General features: G+C 43.6%; 1 protein-coding gene across 1 annotated transcript in view; it reads right to left on the reverse strand.

Annotated features, from left to right (window-relative positions):
- Positions 1-21008, reverse strand: part of SH3BGRL2 (SH3 domain binding glutamate-rich protein like 2) — a 33357-nt gene extending 12349 nt beyond the window's left edge. The window contains exons 1-2 of the mRNA XM_014949353.1: positions 20747-21008; positions 684-869 (exon numbers count right to left, since the gene is read on the reverse strand). Coding sequence (XP_014804839.1) covers positions 684-869; positions 20747-20791 — 231 coding nt within the window. The 5' untranslated portion in view covers positions 20792-21008. The remainder of the gene's footprint in view (positions 1-683; positions 870-20746) is intronic.
- Between the last annotated feature and the right edge of the window lie 274 nt (positions 21009-21282).

Below are 21282 nucleotides of genomic sequence, written 5' to 3' on the forward strand. Positions count from 1 at the left end.
TCCTTCTTAATTTTTGTGCCTGAACTAGATCCAAGTAGCAAAAAACCCATAAATCTCCAGCTTACAGCGGAGTTTCACAAGGTTGGCCATCAACAGGTCGACTACCATTCTGGACATATCAAAGGCTAATGTTCCAGCTTACACTAGAGGACTGAGAAATCATTGTAGCCTACATCATCAAAGAAACCAGTCCACCCATCGATCTCGTCAGACTCACGGGCTCTCACGCTTAGCAGTATTTCAGCAGAGGAAGACAAGTCTCAAGCAGAGAAGGAGCTTAATTAGAATGAAAATATAACTCAGTCTAGGCAATGTTCTCATTTACTACACCGAAGATTTCCTTCTGAATTTTTGTGCCTGAACTAGACCCAAGTGGCAAAAAACCCATAAATCCTCAGCTTATAGCAGAGTTTCACAAGGTTGGCCATCAACAGGTCGTACCCGAAGCATGTGATATTACAAATCCTCACATTTGTGGAGGGAATCCACCAGCTGATGACAACTTCTGGATTTACAGATGAATGATCCGAATTTTGTAGGATCATCACCTGCTCCTATCGCCCCAAACTGTCACCATTAATTCAGATCCTACTGGAGAAAGCTCAACAGCACGGCCCAGCTTTTTAAATGGCCAACAGAGCATACTAATATATCATCCATTGACAACCACAACAGCTACTTACCCCACAGTACCGATCATCGATGAATATCTGCGGTGGCAGTGGGTTGCCCTGCGCGGGCTGCCTATCCTCAGGAATGTTTTTATACATCCATTGTCTTTTCTCCTCTGACATGGTGATATCCACTTCTTCAAACTCTATGCGATTGGCCTCCAGAAACCTCACCACATCTTGTTGCCTCTTCTTTATCTAGAGGAAAGAAATTAAAACAAAAAAAGACCAATACTTAGAACAAGTCCACCATAAATCAGACATGCTTGCAAACCTGAGCACACTCCTCCTCTCCCTATCCCATGGAAGTGGGACAGAAGTCACAAACTACACAAAATAAAGGAGAAAATGCTTTTCTTCAGTTTTAAATTCATAAAATTTAAACGCTGTTGTCTTCTTTACAAGTTGGCAAAGGTTATACCTCAGTTCTAGAAGGCTGTCTCTTTAGTTAATCTGGGGGAATTTCAGCTTTTACTCTCTATAGATGATTTTAAAAAAAGATCTATATTGGGGTCTTCAGCAGGAGGAATTAAAAGAGGCAGTTTGTTTTCAAAGTCATTAGGGCCTACATTTTTAAAGGCACCACCTAGAAATGCAAGGTAAGCAACCTGGTGAGCCCCAGAAGGATCTACTCCGTTAAGTGTTCATTGAGATAAACATGTTGGTACAGCTAAAAAAAACAACCACCCCAGCTACACACATTTTTGTTTTCCTAGACACCCACACATCTTTTAAAAATGCAGCCTGATGGTTCCCTGAACAAGGCTTGTTGAATCTTTAATTAAGAGTGTCTGTCTGCATAATACACACGCCTAAAAATAACCATGATCTCATCTCTTGAAAATTAACTTCACTGCAAAAAAAAATAAAAATGCATGAGGTTTGTACTAAATGTATGAGGTTTCTGCCCCTTGAGGAGATTATCATCTTTATACAAAAGCCTAACAGAGGCAGAACACTGGCAGTTTTTAGCTCATCACAGCTATCTAAGATCAACACTTCACAGCCAGCAGGGCTTCAAGCAGATACACTCAGGTGAAGACTAATTTTGCCTCAACAGGCAGCAAGTCCCAGGCAATGGGACAAGAGGAAATGGCCTCAAGCTGCACCAGGGGAGGTTCAGATTGGATATTAGGAAAAATTTTGACACTGAAAGGGTTATGAAGCCTTGGAATGGGCTGCCCAGGGAAGTGGTTGAGGCACCATCCCTGGAGGGATTTTAAAGTCAGATTGACATAGTGCTTAGAGACATGGTTTAGTGATGGGTTTTATCAGAGTTAGGTTGATGGTTGGACCAGATGATCTGAAAGGTCCCTTCTAACCTGGAAAACTCTGTGATTGTATGGTTCTATGACATGGGACTTTATATCAAGAGAGCAACCTTTGAAAGGACAGTCTGTAGGGCCAAGGGAAGCTGCCTGGGCTCAGTCAGCTATGTCTGCTCTCCGTTCTTTTCAGTCCACGCTGTACTTTTCGCAGCTACTTAATGAAACAAAATCTTTATCTGCATTTTTTCTAGTTAGTATCAACAGCGTTATTTGCAGAAAAAAACAAATAATACAGCTTTAATGATTTTACAGTATTGCTGGAGTGTGAGATCCACACGGTTGCTGACTGGCATAAAGCCCAGGTGGATGAATCACGCCTGTGGGTATCATACGACCTAGATACTATTTGAAAATCAGAGAAATTTTAAAGTGCATGTGCTAGTTGTTCTTGTCACACAACCCGTTCTGTCTACCTAAACGCACCACAAAAATAGATTACTTTTGGAGGCGATGCTGATGGAGTCATTGTTTCCTTGAAAATAAGAGGGAAACCATCCCAAGGAACTGCAAAGACAAAGCTCTTAAATGATTACTCTGTCTTTTTTAAGAAGTGGGCTGCATAGGGAGTTTGTGTCACAGTGTCTTACTCTTTTTCCTTTTCTTTACACGTGGGGTGACATGGATCACTTTTTCATACAGAAGGCAGCTCTTGAAATTGATGCAAATAATGCATTAACGAGAACAGCAAAATTACTGCATCATCATCACTGCTGGTACCAAAGACAACATGCCTTTCCCTGCCTCCCTAAAGATTGCAAGGACAAAATTCTGTTAATGTAGAAGTGAAAGACAAAAATATTTTCCTCTTTCACCAAAAAAAAGCTGCAAGAGAAGCCGAAAAGAGACAATCTGCAACTCAGATTTAAGCAGATCCCTAATATTTTACTGCTCACGCCACGAGAATTCTCCCACAAACCCACATTTCCTAATCTCTCCTTTTTATTTTTATAAAACTAATTAAAATGTTGAAGGGAAATAAATTGTGTTTTTTTTAGCCAGAAGCCTTGCAATTCTCCACACGACATCTGCATGAGTTATCAGCTGGGGATGCACCAGCAGCATAAATTTAAACAAAATGCCCCAAAAATTTTTAGCCAAAAAAAAGTGGCATCTTCTCCTCCCCTGAGGGATTTGATTCGAGCCTGCAAACTGAAACAAGAGCACATTAAAAATCCTATTAAATTATGCCTTGTTGTTTAAGATGGATGCTCAGAGCATCTGCCACAATAGGAGCCAGCTGATTATTCCCCAAGAAAACCACAGGACCTTTGTCTTCCTCCACAACTGGATCCGTGCCGTGGGAGTGCGTCAGCCTCACATCCCTGCCCACAGCTCTTGCCTCTGGTTACTCTGAGCCCTAAAAATTTCCAGCCTTGGACCACACGAAACACTGAGCAACGACAACAGGACACGAGGAGAAAGCAATATCAGTTTGGTGTTGGGTTTTTTTAAAACTTCCTTGTAGTCAGGAAAGAGTACTGGCCAGAAATACAACCAGGAACAGGCAACATCATCTCTTTTTACTGAGCAGTGACACTGACTTTAAAACAAAACCTGTGTCTCTTTACATAATACAATCCAAATCTATCTTTAACATGAAGAAAACTCTGATAGAGCCAGTCATGATATTTGTCTCTCATACATTTAGCAGGCTTACTGTTTTCTGAACAACATTTCTCTGGGTTTGGTTTGACTGTTAACATATGTTTTTATTCACAAAAGTAAGACAGGAAAAAGTGCCCAGTAAAAAAAGCTCCCATCTCCATTTTCTCCCAGTATCTGGAGCTGGTCTCCTTATTAGGATTAAAAAGCAGAAAAACAGGATGTGCATTTTGACATACATCACCGTTAAAAGGAGCTAATCACTTGTTCAGTAGCCTGATTTACCAAAAGAAAAAAAAAAAAAAGTCTCTCTCAGCTAAAGTATCTGGCTTTCTCCCCTGGTTTTCATTTCTTTATGCTGATTTGCAACAGGTAACAGGAGGATCCGCTTTCAGCCCGCTTTGAAGAAACACTTCAAAGCCATCCTCAGGCCAGGCCAGGTGGGACCGCTGGGATTATCTCTTCTGACCTTCACCATCCCTGCATTAATACCTCTTAGGAGGAAAGAGTTTCTTTGGATTTTTTTTCTTCCTAAGCTCCGTTCCTGAACTGATAATAACAGAGAATCTGTTAGTCTTTGTAAATGGTTCCCATAGTTAATTAACTGCCTTCACTTAAAATATTTGCTTGCTTCTGTTGAGAATTTGCCTCACTTCTGGCTTTCAGTCACTTCGCTTTTTGTATCTTTGGTGAGACTGAAAACTCTCCTGTTTAAGATCCATGTTTCCTACACAACTAATATAAAGAGGGATGACAGCTAATCTGAACGGCGATCTCCGGTATAAAGGTAAATCTATCACGAAACAGATCTCCCAGCTAATCTGAACAGCGATCTCCGGTATAAAGGTAAATCTATCACTCATTTAACAGCAGATTAAGGATATTACCATCCTAAATCATCTCCAGATTGGACCAGAAATTTAGCAAAATCAGATCCCATCCTCTAGTCAAAGTTCCCTGGAAGCTTCTCATCATTTACAACAGGTCACAATTTGCTTCTTTTTTCCCCCCTCTCTATATTTCCTGAGCCTGTCTTCGGAGGGTCTTCTGCAGCAGAAAGACTTGGCTGCTGAACCAGAGAAGCTGATCAAGTGGTCTCTCCATTACTAAATGGCAGCAGTATGTCATTATTCTGTAATATTTTAACCAGGATATTCAATACACTGCAAAAATCTCACTAGTCCAGGATTTATCTAACCCACACAGGATAAATACTATACTACACTACAGGCAGATGACTCAAACAGCGGTATTAATAGGAACTGTGAAATAGCCATGATTAAAGAGACTGAACCAAAAAAGTTGATCATGTGGTCTCTCCATTACTAAATGGCAGCAGTATGTCATTATTCTATAATATTTTAACAAGGATATTCAATACACTACAAAAATCTCACTAGTCCAGGATTTATCTAACCCACAGAGGATAAATACTATACAATACTACAGGCAGATGACTCAAGCAGCGGTATTAATAGGAACTGTGAAATAGCCTATGTCATTATTCTATAATATTTTAACAAGGATATTCAATACACTACAAAAATCTCACTAGTCCAGGATTTATCTAACCCACACAGGATAAATACTATACTACACTACAGGCAGATGACTCAAACAGCGGTATTAATAGGAACTGTGAAATAGCCATGATTAAAGAGAACTCTTCTGCCTCATTTTATTAACCCAGTTAATATAAACGGGACAAAGCAGACCCATTCTCAGTTCCAAATCTCTCCAGGGTGTGAGAAGTCATGTTGTGGAGAGTCTGGTGCCCACAAAGTGGACACTTTGGGAGGTTGTTCTTCTGCTCTGGACTCTTAACTCCCACCGTCGGAGAGACTGGTGCCCACAAAGTGGACATGGGAGGTTGGTCTTCTGCTCTGGACTCTTAACTCCCACCGTCTGGAGATAAGATGTTCCCTGGGCTTCAGTCCTCCCACCTGCAAGCAGAGGGAATCACAGCAGGTACCGTTGGGTGCATTGGCTGCTGAGATGTGAAGTACTCACTGTCCTACAGCCTCTTCATCCTGCAACTGAAGGGACCTGCACTGTTTGGTCATACTGTGTCCAGTTTTGGGCCACCTACCATAAAAAAGACATTGAGGTGCTGGAGCGGGTCCAGAGAAGGGCAACAAAGATGGTGAGGGGTCTGGAGCACAAGTCTTATGAGGAGAGGCTGGAGGAGCTGGGGTTATTCAGCCTGGAGAAGAGGAGGCTGAGGGGAGACCTTATTGCTCTCTACAACTCCCTGAAAGGAGGGTGTAGAGAGATTGGGGTCAGTCTCTTCTCTCAAGTCACAGGCGACAGGACCAGAGGAAATGGCCTCAAGTTGCGCCAGGGGAGGTTCAGGCTGGATATTAGGAAAAATTTTTTCACTGAAAGGGTTCTCAGCCATTGGAATGGGCTGCCCAGGGAGGTGGTTGAGGCACCATCCCTGGAGGTGTTCAAAAGACGGGTTGATGTAGTGCTGGGAGGTATGGTTTAGTGATGGTGGTGCTCCTTGTTTGTTGTGCGGGTGTCTATTTTTGTCAGGTAGGTTGACGGTTGGACAAGATGATCTTTAAGGTCCCTTCCAACCTAGAAGATTCTGTGATTCTGTCATTGCAGACAGATCCCAAGAACAAACAGCCTGCTTTCTGCCACAAAATCCCACCCCAAAAAATATTCAGACCACTGAGTGCTGAGAACAAGGCCTCATGATGAGTATCTTCTAAGAGATGGTCCTGCTGGTTCCCTCCCTTCTCTTTCAAGCTGGTGACTCTGCTGGTGCCTGCCCTTTACTCCCAAACTGCAGCACCACGTTAGCCAGGCACTGACTCAGCTCAAAATTCAATGTATTGCCTTTGGCAGGGGCACCTTTAGGGTGCAGTGCGATGACACAGCTAAGCAGATCTCACCACCGTCTGTCACCGAGATGACACAACATTCCTCCCTCCTGCCAAGCAGCTCCTGCAGCTTTCCCTGCACAAGCATAATGAAGGAACCAGGGGAATGAGGGAAAAAGCATTAATAATGTCAGCACCACAACCTCCTCCGTTTATGTCAGCAGCAAAACCGCACCCTAAGAGAAGGGCTCAGCAGAAGCTGCAGCGTGACCAGCTACAGGTATCTGAAATATGAACTGCAAAACCCGCAGCTGTGTTAGAGAAACACAACACTCCCACAGCCGAAAACATCAAACAGGAGCCTGTATAAATCATGCAAACAGAACCACGGGGATTACAGATGTCGTAGTGTTACTGCCGAGGACCACTCATCTTCTCCTCTCCTACCAATGAGGCTTAACACGTACTCCCAGATAACAAGGAGATGAGAAAGAAAAGAAAAAGAACCTCTAAGCATCTCTAAGAAAAAGAGATGCAAGCCCGAACCACATCAAAGGAGCAGAACCCCAAACAATTTTAACACAAACCTACACATGCCTCCCTCCGAACAGCGAGGAGGAGGCTGTGCCTTGAACACAATAAGCAACATCTGCATTCCTTCCTTCTGTTCCCACTGTGGGTTTTGATTTCACACAGCAGCAATGAAAAACAATCCCACAGGTTCACGGGGCTGATACCCAAACCCTTGTGGTCCCGTCACATCTGCAACCTGTAGCGACGGAGACTTTCTCCCAAATTTCCCTTTCTTTGCCTGGCTTAGGAAAAGACAGCACAACTGACCCAGTTTTTACTGCAAGGAGATGGCAGTGCCCTGACAGACCTTTACAAAGGGTCCTATGATTCATTCATCATTCTTGATGAGTTCTGGGCTCCCCAGTTCCAGAAGGACAGGGAACTGCTGGAGAGGGTACAGCAGAGGGTACAGAGATGATGAGGGAACTAGAACATCTCTCCTATGAGGAAAGGCTGAGGGACTTGGGCCTTTTTAGTCTGGAGAAGAGAAGGATCTGATCAACACCTATAAATACTCAAAGGGAGGGTGTCAGGAGGATGGGGCCAGGCTTTTTTCAGTGGTGCCCAGGGACAGGACAAGAGGGAACGGGCACAAAACTTGAACACAGAAGTTCCATCTAAACACGAGGAGGAACTTCTTTCCTGTGAGGGTGGCAGAGCCCTGGCAGAGGCTGCCCAGAGAGGTGGTGGAGTCTCCTTCTCTGGAGACATTCCAAACCCACCTGGACACGTTCCTGTGGGACCTGCTCTGGGTGACCCTGCTCTGGCAGGGGGTTGGACTGGATGATCTCCAGAGGTCCCTTCCAACCCCATATCACTCTGCAATTCTTGGCACAGGAAAATACAACTCAGCTATCTACACAAGGAAAAAGGAGATGAGAAGCTGAGGTAAAGATAATAAGACATTTTAAAAATAAAAACTAAAAAAGTCAGCATTGCATAACTATTCCCAAAAGTAAAGTAAGTGGCTGCCTGCCGCAGCAAATACTGCATTACATGCAACAGAAGGAAAATAGTCTCCTCCGAACAAACCTCCAAGGAGCTGAAAACACTTTCAATGCTTCATCCTCAAGAAAATGTTTCAACATCCTCAAAATTAACCACAGAACTTTGCAATCTGGTCAGAGCTGTCCCTGAGAAGTGGCCACGTGCAGTCTGCACTGCCCTGCTCTCCTGCCAGCAGCAACCTTCCGCCCGCACACGGAGATGTAATTAAGGACACACCATGTGCAATGTTCTCTTGAACCAGGAGGGCAATCTGTTCAGCTTTGTGCATATATAAAGCTACAGAAAACAGTAAATTGTTCCATGCTCAATGCCCACTCGACTCAGATTTTCCTTGTCTGATGTTGCACTGTGATAAAACGCACTTAAATCTATTTCTGTGTATGTCCATTACAAGCTGAAGGGAAAAGTTTCTTATTTAAGATAGTTTGTAAAAAATCACTGTTCTCTCTGCAAGTAACAAGGTAAGACTCAGAAACAGAGTCTTTAGCAAGTACAAATACATCTATCGCTGCTCCAAACAAGCAATGGTGGGAGTTTACTCAGGGGTTTCCCTGGTATTATCTCAATAAGCATAAAGGGAATAGGAGAGACAAATATGGAACAAACAGAAAAAGGGAAAAGACCAAGAAAGGAAAACCAGAAGGTTCTACAGAAACATCAGCTGCAGGCAGTGAGCTGTGTGCACCTCACAAACCCCCTGAAGTCACTCCCAACTCTACTTCTTTTGATTTCTTCTGTATTTCAGGAAACAAGACTTGCCACTGATGTACACAAATGAAGTAAATGATTCGATCAGAATTTTCTTCTTGCAGTAGGAACAACGTGTTCCTACAGCGTTGAAAATCCACTTAGGTGTGAGTCTCTGGTGGACTGGAGGAAACCAGATGCCATCAGAACCAAATCTTGGCTTATTACTTCCCATCAAAAGAGTAAGAATAGCATTGAAGCTGGACGTATTATTGGAATTATGTGCCAGGATTATTTTATTTTTTTTTAACCAAGTCTGGGGATCTTAGTGGCTACCACAAAAGACAAGAGAAACTTTGAGCAACCTGGAAGATTTCAGGGATTCATAAAGCGTATTTTCAGCTATCAAAAACTTCTCCAGATGGAAGCATCCTTCGGGACTAGAGTAAGTCATTTCCAAAGACAAACAATTCAAACCCTAGCTGGCAGCTAACTTCTTTCAATAGATAGATGTTTTTGTTTGCAATTCGCCATATGTTTCAGTAATTCAAGAGAGTGGTTAAAAAGAAAGTGTTATTTTCATGCATTTTTCCAACAGAAACCTCTCAAAGTTGCCAGAGAATAATTGAACTCTCCTGTTTAGCATTCTACATTTAACTCCTCCTCATACTACTCTCTTTTGTCAAAATGGCATATTTATAGCCAGTATTTTGCATCATGAAAGAAACCCTTTCAACAAGCAACATCTCTCTTCCTTTTCAAAATGTATACTTACACATAAATACAAGTACAATAACTGCAACCCTTATTAATTCAGCTGTTCTTTAGCACATCCTAATTAAATGCAAGTACTTCTCTGATCTCCATCCTACATTACGTTTATTCATATGTTTATTTCTTTTGATTTTCTGTAAGTTAATTGATTTTGAAGAATATCCTTTGGTTTCCAGTAAAGTCCCCGTTCAGCAAGGTAATTGAGAAATATAAAGTTCTAAACCACTGGAAATTCAGTCCTTAGTCCTGCAGGGATGAAAAGAAAATGGACCCTTGAATCTCAGTTCCTCCTGCAGAGTTAGGAGAGCAGGGAATAATTTGGTGTCTGGCACACAGAAGTCCACCACTGGTATTGCTGAAAATCTCCAGAGATTTAAGAGCTATTGCTTTGTTAATGTGAATCAAGGCTGTCCCAACAGGATTTTGCGGAGGGAGGAAAACCACAATAATTATGTTTTTAAACAAGGCTGTCCCAAAAATCAGGATTTTGTGGAGGGAGGAAAACCACAATAATTATGTTTTGTTTCTTTATTTTCTTAAAACATGTTAAATATTTGGTAATTTTTTAAAGTTCACTGAAATAGCAGCGAAGAGAGCTGTTTCATAAGCAAGTTTTGGAAAGTAAGAAAATGCTGTAATAGTTGTATGGGTCAGCAGGGTGCCCTGGCAGCCAAGGGGGCAAGCTGCATCCTGGGGGGCATCAAACACAGCATCTCCAGCCGATCAAAAGGGGAGAAATTCAGCGTTGGTGCAGCCTCACCTTCAATACTGTGTGCAGTTCTGGGCCCCACAATTTAAGAAGGATGTGAAGGTCCTCAAACGAGGGAGGTGCTGAGCCCTTCTCCCTGGTACCCAGTGATAGGACATGTGGGAATGGTTCAAAGCTGCAACAGGGGAGGTTCAGATTTGAAATTAGGAAGCAATTCTTGATCAAGAGGGTGGTCAAACACAGAGGCGGTTGATGCCCCAAGCCTGTCAGTGTTTAAAAGGCATTTGGGCAATGCCCTTAATAACATGCTTAACTTTTGGTTGGCCATGAACTGGTCAGGCAGGTGGACTAGATGATTGTTTTAAGTACCTTCCAACTGAAATATTCTATTCTATTTTAAATTCCACAAAGAAAAATAAAATTTTAAAAACAAAAAATCTCCCTAACGAGAAATCCACACATTTTCCTATTATGACATCCACACATTTTCCTATTATCTAACATGTTTTCCAGCCGATCAAAAGGGGAGAAATTCAGCGTTGGTGCAGCCTCACCTTCAATACTGTGTGCAGTTCTGGGCCCCACAATTTAAGAAGGATGTGAAGGTCCTCAAACGAGGGAGGTGCTGAGCCCTTCTCCCTGGTACCCAGTGATAGGACATGTGGGAATGGTTCAAAGCTGCAACAGGGGAGGTTCAGATTTGAAATTAGGAAGCAATTCTTGACCAAGAGGGTGGTCAAACACACAGGCGGTCGATGCCCCAAGCCTGTCAGTGTTTAAAAGGCATTCGGGCAGTGCCCTTAATAACATGCTTAACTTTTGGTTGGCCATGAACTGGTCAGGCAGGTGGACTAGATGATTGTTTTAAGTACCTTCCAACTGAAATATTCTATTCTATTTTAAATTCCACAAAGAAAAATAAAATTTTAAAAACAAAAAATCTCCCTAACGAGAAATCCACACATTTTCCTATTATGACATCCACACATTTTCCTATTATCTAACATGTTTATCACCTGAACTTTTGAGATGAAAACAGACAATTGTCTTTTTTTCTGTGACATGGTGAGTCAGCGGAGCACTGAGTGCTGTGAACTAGCTCTATGTATTTATCAGTCACATTGTTTTGTAACAATGAATAAAGCCTCCCCAGCTGTATTTTCTGCACTTATTGCAAATGAGATATGAAAGCAAATTTCTCGGCACTAAAAAAAAAAAAATAGGTCATGTTTCTTCCTTCTCGTTAGCTTTAAGCATCAAAACCCAGCGGCATAGGAACATTTATGGGTTAGAATGGATAAAAACACCTAGATGTGCTAAGTAATTAGTCCTGTTCCATCTAGGTGGGGTCTCAGTTCTGTCAGCTGGAGATGTAAGTCCTCCTGCCCCACCTGAGAGGCTGCACCCTCTCTATTTTGTCACTCAGGACCCACAGCCCAACACCCAACTGCAGCTCCAGCTGTTTCTGGGACCAGATGTGGAGCCCTAAGGTGCCACATGCAGCTGAAGAGCCTCCTGACAACACAGTGGAGCTTCAAAGAGATATTAAGGCAAATGCCAAGACCACAGCACCATTTCAGCCAGTGGTGGCACACTGGGATTCATGGAGAACCTTGTTCCCATGTAGGTCACATCCGTATTTCTTCCACACTAATCCTCCACAGTGAATTTCAGAGAATGATTGGACACTTGGAAAAACCTGGCCTTTCCCTAAGCAGGACCATGCTTGCATTTATTTGTGTTCTCCTCCTGAAGGACCAGAGATACTACGATTCCAAAACTCCCCAAAAGAAGTTGAAAAACAAGCTTAGGAAATAAAGCTGTCGATACTTTCACTCTTTATTCCTGACAGCGACTATCCGCACAGCACAGCTGTGTCATTCTGCCAACTCCAGATACACACACCCCTGATAATGCACTTTAAACCAGCAGCAGTAGCAGCAGTGCTAGTCATTCTGAATTTGTTGCACTACGTTCTCAGGGATATTTAGAGGTTTTCCCACCAGTACATGAAATAGCAACAGAAAAATGCATTTGTGGCTCCCGAGACAAATGTCAGATTTCAGATAAAACGGGACTGTATTCCTGCAAAGTGCTATTGTATGTTTTTGTAAGGCTAGGAGGATGGATTTTGTTGATAGATTATTCTCTAAAGCAGGACTGACTGCCACTGCTATTACTCAGATCAATAACAGAATTACCTTTGACTCAAGTGAGAGCAAAAGGAGGCTTCTAACTTTATTAACAAACGTCAACGTTAGTTCTCTTTCAACAAAAACAACTATATCCCTGTGGCTTGTGTGTTCTTGCAGCTCCCTTTGTGCAAATTCCCTTTTCTTTGATGCTTCTGCAGCCCCATTTCTTGATGGCTAGGGGCGTCCCCAAACACAGCAGCCATCTGATTATTAGCCCATAAACTGCAGACACATCTCCTGGAAGTTCAACAGGAGTCACCTCCACGTGGCCAAAGGCATTGCTGAATTTTCACTGATTTTCAGACTCTCCCAGGGCCTGATGCTGGGAACCCTCTACCAGAAACCCCACCTTGCTGCAGGCAAACCAGTCTCACTGGGTAGGATGGGACTGCTCCACGTCAGGGCCTTCAAGGCAGCTGCCTCCTCTGATCAAAGACCAGTTTTGTATCTCCTTTCTAACTAATTTTAGCTTCCTAGCAGGTTCCTACTGAAGAATTTGATGCTATCTACATCCTTCAAAGGCTGCTCCTGTCTCTGCTTCTATATAAACGTATGGGATCACTCCATTAGAGATGCTTCAGGAAGATTGTCTGACCTTAGAAAAGCAGACCCAGATCAAAGGTTTAATGCATACTTGAATTGTGCTTCGTTAGATTAGACAGGGATGATAATTCCACTATCCCTGCAGCCAAGTAATGACAGGTTTCAGTTGCTGATGCTCCATTGTTCCTCAGATCAAAGGAACCTTTCTTTCAAACGAAGACACACAAAAATTCACTTGCCTTGCTCTGAAAACACAGACCCTGATTCCATGATTAAGAAACCACTCTTAAATTGATTCTTAGTGTTACTATTAAATTGCTCCAAATAATCACTCATAAAGGTTTTAATAGCACAGATAATGCCTGGTGTCATCCTCTGCAATATATGAAAATGTCAGGAAATAAAACCAATTTGTGAAAGTTGTGATGGAATTTCCACATTAATGCTGACGCATTTTTTTCTGAGTCATGCTCTCTTGCTTCAACTGGGATCTACCCAGTGCACTCAGAAGACCTGTATTTCATAGCAGATTGGTGAAAACGATCACAACAGACCAGATCTTCCAGCCTGTGATGATAAAAGTTGGAGCCAGCAGCGTTGTACAGTTTATATACATGAATAAAAACACTTAGAACAATCCACATTGTTAAAGCCCTGAAGTTTTCACTCACAGGAGACACTGTTTATGTTTAACGGTAAGCACAGAAGCCACCTGGTTTGAATCAAAGCCCAGTTGGTCAATTAAGATGTTTTTACTAATTCTAATAAGCTTTGGAATGTACTACATTAGACACCACATCCCAGCAAACGACTGCAGCTGATAGGATTTGCATTAGTCCAGCAGTGACTTAATTCATAGAATCATAGAATCGTCTAGGTTGGAAAGGACCTTAAAGATCATCTAGTCCAACCATCAACCTAGCTCTGACAAAAAATAAATAAGAAATAAGCAAAAAAAAAAAAAAAAAGTCACTACTGAAGAGTAGCTGAACAAATTTTGGGAAAGCAGTTCTGTGATGGCCACAGGTAAGAGAATTCAACTCATTGTCCTTTGGCTGAGAAACCTTTGCAGCGACAAGAAACCAGACACCAAGCCTGCATGTGGAAAACCACTCCGCTTCCAATTTGAATTTGAATTTGAATTCACCAGTTTAAAGTCGCTGGTACCAAGAGCTGTGGCTCAGCAGCTGATCCGAGGTGTGACAGCAGGAGAGCTGCCAGCCTTGCCCCTCTGCCGGAGTCTGTCTCTGCAAGGAGCAATGTTGGCAGGGAATAATGTGATGATGAATGTGCCATAAACGTGGCAAGTTTATACATCGCTGCACTAGTGCCAGACAACAAAATGGGGACGACCAAAGAACAGCATATGCTCCGTTCCCTACTTCTCCTCCTGGCTTGCACTCTCTAGAAAACAGGCAGGTGAGTTATGTGCCCAAATTAATTTTCATTTCACATTACAAGGTGGAAAATAGAAGGAATCCAACAGTCAGTCCTACCAATAAATTGCATGCAAGTTCATATGTGACCAGTTATATGTGACCTCCTGTGATCACTGACACTATGACCAGGGTTAAAAAAGATGAATTTCCAGGCTTTGATGACACAGGTGGGAGATTAAGGAGAATGTTTTACCCTGAAAGGGTTATTAAGCATTGGAACAGGCTGCCCAGGGAAGTGGTGGAGTAACCATCCCTGAAGGTATATAAAAGACAGGTTGACATAGAGCTTAGAGACATGGTTTTGTGATGGGTTTTTATGAGCGTTGGGTTGATGGTTGGATTAGATGATCTGAAAGGTCCTTTCCAACCTGGACAATTCTATGACTCTATGATTTGTGATGTCCATTCAGGGACTTGCACTTTGACACTGCTGTACTCTACAGAAAAACAGAGCGGGGAGAAACCTTCTTAAAACGGACAAGTCGCTTTTTATTTCTTGTTTTATTCTTTGTAACCCATGTGGACATATTCAAAATAAAGGGCTAAATCTTTAATGAAAATGTCACTATATAGTAGCCAGAGACATTGAACCATCATATGCCTGCACAAAGCAGATCAGAGAGCCAACACACACACTCCAAACAGTCAGAACAATACCTCCTTTGAAGTGTTATTACAGCTATAATTGTTATCAAAGGTCGGTAGGACTCCCACCGCCCGTGACACTGTGTAGTCTAAAGCGTGTTCTTCAAGGTAGCATTACTTCTGACATGACCTATCTGCCAAGAAGCAGTGTAAATATTTGAAAAGCACTAAAGCACACAAGAATGGTGCAAGAGTTGGGTACTGAACACCACACACTGACTAAGTGCAGGGCTAAATTCCCCCTGCATCCTTGTGACTAGTGTTCTCACCCGCTCCCTCCTGAGAGACCTCCTTAAGAGGCCTGAAACGCTGTTCAAAGGCTCTTAGATCTCCCCACCACAAGGCAGGAGGATGTAACTAGAATTTAGACTTTTTTGGAATACAGCCTCGAGAGCTAGATCTACAGAGGGTCCTCAGGGTGAAGAACAGCTGTAGCCTTCAGTTCTGACCTCCCTGTCTTGCAGAAGTCACAGTCATGAGCGGGGCCCTCAAGGTCCTTCTGCCAGGAGGACCCTGCAAAACAGGACTGACAGAAGCCAGAAAAGAAGAATATGAGCCACCTGCCCTGACAATGAGAAACCCCAGGAAGGAGGAGGGAACTAATTCTGCCAGTCTAAGGGACTAGATCCAGAGAGTTCCCAGATCTTTCCTATGAGTACAATATAATTGCTATGGCTACACATGACACGTCCTGTGCCTGAGCAAGGATCCAACTTCTCCTCCAGCATTGCTGCTTTTGCCACAGCACAACTCTGGAGGTGCCCAGCCAAAAGCACTGCCAGCTTGACCTAGTGAAGCGACTCAGTTCTTCTGAGATTCATAAATCACCAGGCTTTGAGGATCCGATCCAACAGGTGTACCCTCAACACTCCGACAGATGTGGTTAGACATTCAAAATACTGCTATTTCACATGTAAATATTGTGGGATCCCTTCTAATTGTAAAGATTATCCTCTCATTTCTGAAAAACTAACTTACCTGCTGCTACGATCTGATTTTACAAACGTCTGAAATTAAAAAACCATGCTAACATTTATAATTTGCAAAGCTTAATATTTTATATCATCAGTAGTTCAACTTCTGTAAATCACATGCACCGAGTTGTAAGTCACTCCAAATGACCACCATAACTAATATAGTTTTCACAAAAGGCACTTGTGTCACTCAACCAAATCACTTTGTTGTGCTCTTGGGGTGCAGAGACCAAAAAAAAAAAACAAAAAACCACTGTTGGGTGGTGGATATTCTAGAAGTGGCACATTCTAAATTAATTTATTCCACACCTCTCAACAGGAAGCACATTCTTCCTGAGCAATGTTGAGTTACAATGACTGTACAAACAAGGGTGGAGTTGAAATTCATCATTATCGCTAGGAGACAAGCTTAGCCTCAAGAATGTTAGCATTGTGTTTGTCTTCATCACCTTATCCAACAACACGTGAACCAAACAAACACGACTGCAACTATTCTGACATTCTGGTGTTTTATACTGTAATTTAAAATCATTCCAGGAAACAAAAAGTCCAACTTGTTGGATTAAGCATAATGTGCTTAAACAAAATCAGAGCTTTTGTCTCATAAAACCAATATTTGCTATAGAAACAATTTAGCTATAACTGCCCCTATCTTATCAAGCTTCCTAGTAAAAAAAATCCGTAATTCTTTTCAGTAGAAAAAGTCAAAGTCCAAGTTTTGGTCATTTTGAAAAGGCTATTCGTTTCAGGTTGTTGCTGTTCTCCCCAAACCTTCCTGTCCTAATCATGTTCTCCTGGAGACCGTGGCTGAGCAGGGCTTGTCCTTGTACACTAAATGGAGTTCATTTCAGTCACGAGTTTTTCCCCTTGAAATTTTTGTATATTCATGAGATATGGAAGTGTTTTGCATCTCTCACTGGTCAGAGGACATTCCATTATTTCAGTAATTTCCCTATAATTCAGCTTAACAGACAAAGCTCCAAGGCAACCTGCTGTTCCATTATTTCAGTAATTTCCCTATCATTCAGCTTAACAGACAAAGCTCCAAGGCAATAAATGATTAGCACAGAGAAAGTACAAATGAGAGAGTGGTTTGAAATTTCTCTATTATTTGAAAGCTCTTCAGTGACATCCCCCTCACCTGAGCTTCAGTCCTCTGACTGAAGTCTCCTCTGGTGTGGCACTCCCAGATAACTGGAGGAATTCCAGGGGTAGAGCTACTTAGCTTCCCATCAAAGGTAGAGCTGCTTTAAAACACTGAAAACCATTTAACTGCCTCAATACACAGTACAGTAGCACCGGTGTAAATTTTTATTGATAGACTGGAAAACGTGAAACAGATTAAATTACAGTCACCTTGGAATGATTTGATGAAAAATGAGGGCATTACCTATTTGCCGAAAACAGCAAACCGCTGCAGAGGGAGAAAAGTAAATGCTAATTTTAAAGTAGCCTTTCTCCTAAGCACAAAAGACCATGGATTGTCCTTATCAGGGAGGAGCAGCAAAGCCTGCCTCCCCAGTCCCACACAGAAGGGCTGGGAATTCGAGACACAGCTTACCAACAAGTGGAAATTCAGGTCAGAAAAAAGTAGGAGGCAGTAAGGCTTGTAGAAACACGCCTGCCTGCCTATTCAGGCATTGTGACACAATGGGATCTGCCTAAGGCACGCTTAAAACAACACAAGGTTATTCAGAAATGTCCCCATACACACAATGCCTCTCTCCTCCCTTCCCTCAAGAAGGTCCCAGGAACTTGCCTGCAGCATCCCTGCAGGGTAAACCCACCCTCCAGCTTCCATGAACACTGAAGGTGAATGTTTTCCACTCAAGCAACAACTGTGTTTTGGGACATCTGAGCTCTTTTAAGGCATTTATACTCATAAGTTCTATTTAAAAAAACAGCAAAAAAGTTACTACCATCAAGCTCTCAGAGGTCTCAGAACTTCAGAGTGAGGCAGATGCTGCAGGGAGAAGTCCAAGACCAAAGTTCACATTGTTCTTGGCTCCATCTCATCCACTCCAATTATTTCCCTTTCTCATTCTCCAGAATTACCCCTAAAATATTTTATGTGCTGAACTCTCAGAATCGTGTACGGCTATTACATATTTTTATCCTCGTTAGCACAAAATAGATTACACCGAGTACCAGGATCAATAAACATTTTAGAAGTTTCCAGGAAAGTTATGCAAACTCGAGCATCTGCTGACTACACAACCAGAATATAATTTCTCAGGGGTGTTTCAGCCAAATGCCTATCATTTGGCCTGGGTATTCTGAAGATTTCAAGAGGAGCCGTGCACAAAGAGATTAGCTCATTATATTTGCCTGGCAATATCATCTCTTCCACCAGTTAACATAAGGAAACTGCTGCATATTGTTTTTATTTAAACAAATCACTGCCTTCACCCCTCCCTCTCTGCAAACTCAAACCAGTTTTATTCCAGGCACAAAGAAGAAATAGGACTGAGAAGTGCCCCTGCTTTAACAGCACGCTGCCGGCGAGGTAACAAACAGAACCAAAAGCTTACTCTAGAGACTAGATGGAGTTTTCATCTTAAAGAGTAATTTAACAAAATAACTCTAGTTTTTATCTTTTAGTTTATCAGCAAATATTACATATGTAAGTTTTTGGTCAATGACAGCAGGACAGACAGTAATCTCAGCCACAGCAAGCAGCTACCCTAGGATTTGACTCAAGCTGACCTAGGGGGGGAAATTAAACTACGGATTCTGTTTTTATCAGGAGACAGAGCAGGATCTCTAAGAGGTACTAATTCCTCTAGAGAGGGAAATCATCCAGTCTCATTAATTGCACAGGACACCAAAAAGCAGCAGACATAGTTGTGCTGAAGTCTGGAGGAGACGACAAGGAATTACACGACTCAAACACTTTTTTGTTTCCTTTCACTAACGTTTAGTTCCAGGAGGAAGAAAATAAGTTTAGAACTTCCCTGTTCAGAGACCTGCAATACAGTAACTACCCTTTTCTCCAGATGGGGATTCCCACATAACCAGCTGGTAACAGATTTTTCTTTGTCGTTTTCTCCATCACTTAGCTGGGATCGCTTTGCCCCCTGCAAAGCTCACAGAAAAAAAGCCTGGGTGATGTGACACTGAGCACAGCAGGAACCCAGCCCACAATGAAGGTTCCTGCGATAACACAGATGAAGAAAAACTGACAGAAAAGAGATGGCAGGGCTCAGGCCCTGTGTAACAGTATTTTCAATCACTAAATTATCTGCTCTTCGCTGTTTGGTTGTACTCAGATATACTGCTGTCTATGCGAAGTTGACCATCACCAGTATTCAAACTGCTATTCGTATTTTATGTCATCTTTTTCTTGTCCAACCCAGAAAAAAGTCAGCAAATGAACTGATGTGCAAGCTGAATTGCTTGTCTAACTCAGATTTGGGTTAATAAACAGTAAAGAGGGTTATATTGCTACTGCTAATGGGACATGTACCTTGCAGGCAGAGATAGGGGAAGGAGAGGGCAAAATCAAAACCTCCCATCAATAACCTATTTGCAGACTGGTCAGAACAGGAGATAACGGGGGAGCTAATTACGTGGTGGCCCTTTTTCCCTGCCTTCAACAAAAATAAACTGTAAAACTCTGCGTTATTGTTCAGGCTGTGAGGCATGAAACAGAAACTAAACCTCACAATGCTGAGCTACCACAGCAGGAACCAACTGCCCACGCCGGGAAGGAGATGTTTCTATCACGGATGCTTGATGAACATGGATTACAGAGTTCTGAAGATGCTCTGCCTTCACTCAGTTGGCTGCTGAAACGGATAATTAGTTCTTATTAGCTGTAATGCAGCCACTAAGCATTTTGAAGGCTTCATGCCAAAACATATCAGAACACATACCTGTCACCGTGCCACTGAACTGAAAACAAGTATCGCCCAGTAAAAGGCTGAAGGAAGGGAACACACAGTAAACCCTCAGTCGGGAAAATACAGCGCTACCTCCTTCCGCAACCCCAAAATGCTGCTGCCTTCACTGCTGGAGCATGAAGAATAGCGATTATATCTAAATCCTTCTGACGTTTCTCATTAAAGAGCAAATTCAGTAGAACGCTCAACTGCCTTAACGGAAACCAGAGCTGCCACTTTCTGTGAAAACACAGAAATTCACAGGTCACATGCATAATTAATTCAACAGGAGAAAGCTATAAGAGCTTCAATTAAGCAGAGGGACGCCTTTCAAAACCCCCTTTGAAAGGAGCTGCACCTCCTCCCGAGTTACCGGTTATCGCAGGGAGGTGCCGCCGGCCTCAACTTTGTCTCTGGGGGCTCTTCTTTTAGTTATTTGTTTGGTTTTTTGTTAAACCCCTAGCACTTGGCACCGCACCTGACCCGGCTCGGCCTCCCCCCGCACCCAGGCGCCGAGTTTTCTCCCCCTTTAATCACCTTTAAGCCCCTTTAAACACACACAATAGTTGTCGCCCACAAATTTCAGGGGGCGGGGAGGGGGGGGAGATGTGTGTGTGTGATTGCTAAAGGCAATTAAGGAACAAGTTACTCTTTAGCAGCCTTTTTGCGGAGGGTAAAGGGAGCCGCGTTTGGCAGCACCCTCGGGGCCGTGCCCGTGCGGGGCGAGCTGTGGCGAGTTCCTGAGGGCAACCGCGGGGATGGCGACCGACACCGCCGGGCAGTTTGCCCCATTCCCCCGGTTCTTCGCCGGTCCCGGGGGCTCAGCCCCGGTCGCGGCGACCCCTTTGGCTTCTATTCCCCTTCTCCCCGCCGCTCAGCCCCGACTCACCGCCACCGAGCCCGAGGAGGAGGCGACGAAGACGCGGATCACCATCTTTCACCTCATGAGCCGCCGCGGCGACGGGACCGGGCAACGAGAAGCGGCGGGGACCCCGCTCCCCTCACAACACTTGGACGGGAGGACGGAGGCCACCCACGCCAGAGCCACCCCCGAGGCTGGCCGCCGACCCGCAGCACCCCGCTTGCCCGCAGCGGTAGCCCCTCTGTGGCGAGCCGGGTCCGGCGGCGGGCTGACAGGAGGCGGGCGGGACCGGCGAGAGGCGGGAAAGGTGGGGGCGGCGCGCAGGGGCCGACGGGGGCTGTAGTTCTACCGGGATGGAGGGGCCGCAGAGGGGGGGGACATGGCAGCCCGCTCCCCGGCCTGCTCCAGCGGGGCCACCAGTGCCGCCTTCGTAGAATGTCACAGGATGGTTCGGGTTGGACGGGACCTTAAAGATCATCCAGTGCCACCCCCTGCCCTGGGCAGGGACACCTCCCACCACACCAGGTTGCTCCAAGCCCCATCCAGCCTGGCCTTGAACCCCT

Source organism: Calidris pugnax, unplaced genomic scaffold (genome assembly GCF_001431845.1).
Source record: "Calidris pugnax isolate Ruff unplaced genomic scaffold, ASM143184v1 scaffold132, whole genome shotgun sequence".
Taxonomy (NCBI): Eukaryota; Metazoa; Chordata; class Aves; order Charadriiformes; family Scolopacidae; genus Calidris; species Calidris pugnax.